General features: G+C 36.2%; 1 protein-coding gene across 1 annotated transcript; it reads right to left on the reverse strand.

Moving 5' to 3' along the window:
• Positions 1-1,822: 1,822 nt before the first annotated feature.
• On the reverse strand, positions 1,823-2,905 carry LOC110758943 (DUF4228 domain protein). Its single transcript, XM_021960924.2, has one exon. It carries the CDS (start codon positions 2,590-2,592, stop codon positions 1,984-1,986), a length of 609 nt encoding a protein of 202 aa, XP_021816616.1. The 5' UTR covers positions 2,593-2,905; the 3' UTR covers positions 1,823-1,983.
• Positions 2,906-3,456: the final 551 nt, after the last annotated feature.

Consider the following 3,456-nt stretch of genomic DNA (forward strand, 5'->3'; position numbering starts at 1 on the left):
CATCAACAAAATCTAGAAAACAATAAAACTGCATATGAAACATGATCCGACCTCTTTAGGAATAGAAGAATCCTTGTTTGGGGCCAGCCAAATTTTCTTTCCAATTTCAATTCATGCTTTTTTCTTTTTCATCTTTTTTCATCCTTTTTCATCATGTCATTTCATTCAATAATTTAACTCCAAATTATTTATGTGTGCGTGGGTGTATTGCATTGGACATAAGATCATATTATATATTATCACTCTGATTAATTACCTGCACTGCACGCATATTAATCTCTAGTTAAATCCACTCTAACAACGCTGTAATGCAGCTGAATATCGAGGACTACACATACACAATATTTAATCTCTAGTTATTGATAACATGATGATATGGTCGATGTCAAATAGTTGTCTTGTTAAAGTTGCGCTGCTTTTGTTGAAAGGTTATGTTATGCATGGCTCCATTCAGTCGTCCCACTACAAAAGCAAAACACATTTAATCAATTTACTTATATAAGTCACGTGTATTAAATGAAAATTAAACTTAATTATGAGTGGAAAGGAGAATTTAAGCATTCTATATTGTGGGATTGGGGAGGGGTACTTCTAATTAGTATTTTTCTTTTTTATTAACGGGGGAGTTTGAATCTAGAAAAATCCGAAAAAAAACCAGCTACAGAGCTATCGAGAAGGGGCAAAAATACAATAAGTAAATACATAATTTCAAGTGTGATTAGACAACTAGAAATCAAACAATCACAGAGAGGCCTGTGATAGATTAATTGACGTTCGCGACCAAAGGAATTAGTCACAAGGTGATTTTTAGCCCCAACTATAACAAGCATTTTCAAGGACTAGCCCACTTCTCCTCTGAATATCTTCTGATATTCTATACTAATATCTAGTTACTACTTCTAATTATTAGTTATGGCCGCAATATTTTTTTGTTAATTAGAAAACGTAAGACAATGCATGATTCCCGCTATTGAAAACCTAAGATTTCTCTTCCGGTTTGCTCTTCATAATGGTGACTCTTGTACTTGTTTGAAGAACCATTTGATATTATTCAAGATGTTTTACTTAAGGATTATATCTTAAGAGAGGAGAATCAAATCTAGGACCTCATATGCGAAATAAATACTCTTAATTACTTGAGCTACGGACAAACCCCTTGCAATATATCGTTTCTTTTGAACAACAAAGAAAACTTTTGACCCAGATAACGAATCGAGTTGAAATGGAATTTCTCCCGCTAAACCCATTTTCTCAATTGGGTCAGTATTTAATGTTTATTTTCTACAAAAACATTTCACGGGCTGAATGGTTCTAACTATGGACTTTGTCAATTGTTCCTAAATTTGAGGCAGTCATAAAATTAAAGCCCATATTAATTTGGGTCGCGCCTTCAATGTTTTTATAAGGAAGGTTGTTGATTTGGGCTTGAAAGACAAAACACGTTAAAGTTTAGCATATAATTCCTAAGCTTAATTCTGATAAAACTATTCTTAAGCTTGAATCAAACTAATTAAGCTTTTTATAAAATAAAATATATAAAGATCATCAACTTCTAGTAGGGTTCGAGTCAGAAAACTAGAAGAAGGAAATTAAGCCCAGCCCAATAAGCATCTAACCTCACAGTCTGAAGGAACAATCTTCATAAACAAAAGTCTGAAGAACAAGATTGCCAATCGGGTTGGAAAAGGGAGGGCCTAGACTTTCAGACTAGTTATCTCAATCTCATGCTCGAAGATCTTTGACAGTGTATGCGTGTGAGAAAACTCATGTTCGTTATAGTTTAGATTATCGGTTGTATTAAAAAAACTTATGAAGATCAAGATTTATCTATGCTAGGAAGTGTGAAAATCTTCATTAACAACTTCATAATCCATGCATACAAGAGAAATAAGACTATATATGAGCAGCACAATCTAATTCTTACAACACTGGAACCAAAACCAGAAACAGAAAATTGAACCCTGTAATTCCATATATTTCCCTCTAAATGTCTAGCAATATTCCATCTTTCTTACACGAAGCATTTCTACTACTACTTGAGAGACTCCACTGGTCAGAAAATCCCAAACCAGAGGCAGAGCCACCATTCCCACACTTAGCCACAGTCCTCACGCTCTCAATCAACTCCTGGGTTCTTCCCTCCTGAGCCAAAATCTCCAGCAGCTGCTCTGGGCTGATCACAAGCTTCACCTTCCAAAAGCTGACATTGTTGTACCTTGAAAAAGCTTCTGTGTAAGACCTCTTCATCATGCCTTGATAATCAAGCGACATTCTGTATGGTGCAGAAAGGGAGCAAGTAGGTATGCTGTTTGATCTCACATGGCCTTCCCTCACAATTTGAGCACTGCCCAAGTGACCACTTTGGCTGGTGAGTGGGAGGAGATAGTAGTTTTGTCTTGCCAGAAGATCTTCATGGGGAGAGAGTGGCTTCCAGAAGAGGTCATGGCTTCTGAAAATTCCATGGTTTGGAAATTCTTTGGTGATTGAGCCTACTGTGATTGGCGCATAGAATTCCATTATGCCACCATTGGAAGTTGTCACTTGGACCAACCCTTCTGCCTCCCCCACACCCCCAAACAAGCAATTTCCCATTTATTGAAATTTGCTTTTTCTGATCCAACTTTCTTCTTCTTCTTCTTCTTCTTCTTCTTCTTGTTCTTGTTATAGGGAGCTTGTGGCTTATGGGTTGTTTGGAGGGTATAAAAGAGAGGGGAAGTTATGGAGGGAGAGAGGTATTATGCGTCGGTGAGATTCTTCTTGGGGGCTTTCCTAAACCAAACAAAGGATATTAAAAATAAAAGAAACACAGGGATATACAAAAAGGAAAGTAATGTGGCAACAGAAGCCCACTATTCTCGTCACAAAGTGATATAACATGCATGAATTTATAATAGAATACTGCTCTCTTCTTCTCTCGCAAATCACGGTTTGACGTATTTATAAAAATAATTTATTAAAAACACAAAGAGAAAAACTTCTACATACATGTCAGAAATATTGGAGTTCATATTTACAGAAAAAGGAGAATATTTTTGTTCATAATATATGGTATAGTGAAGTGGTCCATGTAGGAAATGGTTAGAAATAGTTGGTACTTTGGGGCCATCTATGAAGCATTCTTGATTTCTGGTCAATGGACCCAATAGCCATCTTTTTTTCACTTTCTCTTTATCAAAATTTAACACAAGCCTTATGGGAAAGAAATTAAAGAACCCTACTATGGCTAGGATCTTCATCATTCACTCGTTGTTTAAAGTAAAGTGGTAATTTGACCAGTCTTATGCGATGTGCCTTTAAAAATAAGGGTCACCACCAACCATTCTTTTTGTTCCCTAGTAACCTCAAGAAGACAGGGAAAAAAAAAGGTAACAAAGACAAGTGGGAAACTACGGAAATCCAGGCAGACAAATTGGTCTGCACTTGAATTTGCCTTTCCATCTATGGAATAAAACAATA

This window comes from Prunus avium, chromosome 5 (assembly GCF_965620075.1).
Source record: "Prunus avium chromosome 5, drPruAviu1.hap1.1, whole genome shotgun sequence".
NCBI classification, from domain to species: domain Eukaryota; kingdom Viridiplantae; phylum Streptophyta; class Magnoliopsida; order Rosales; family Rosaceae; genus Prunus; species Prunus avium.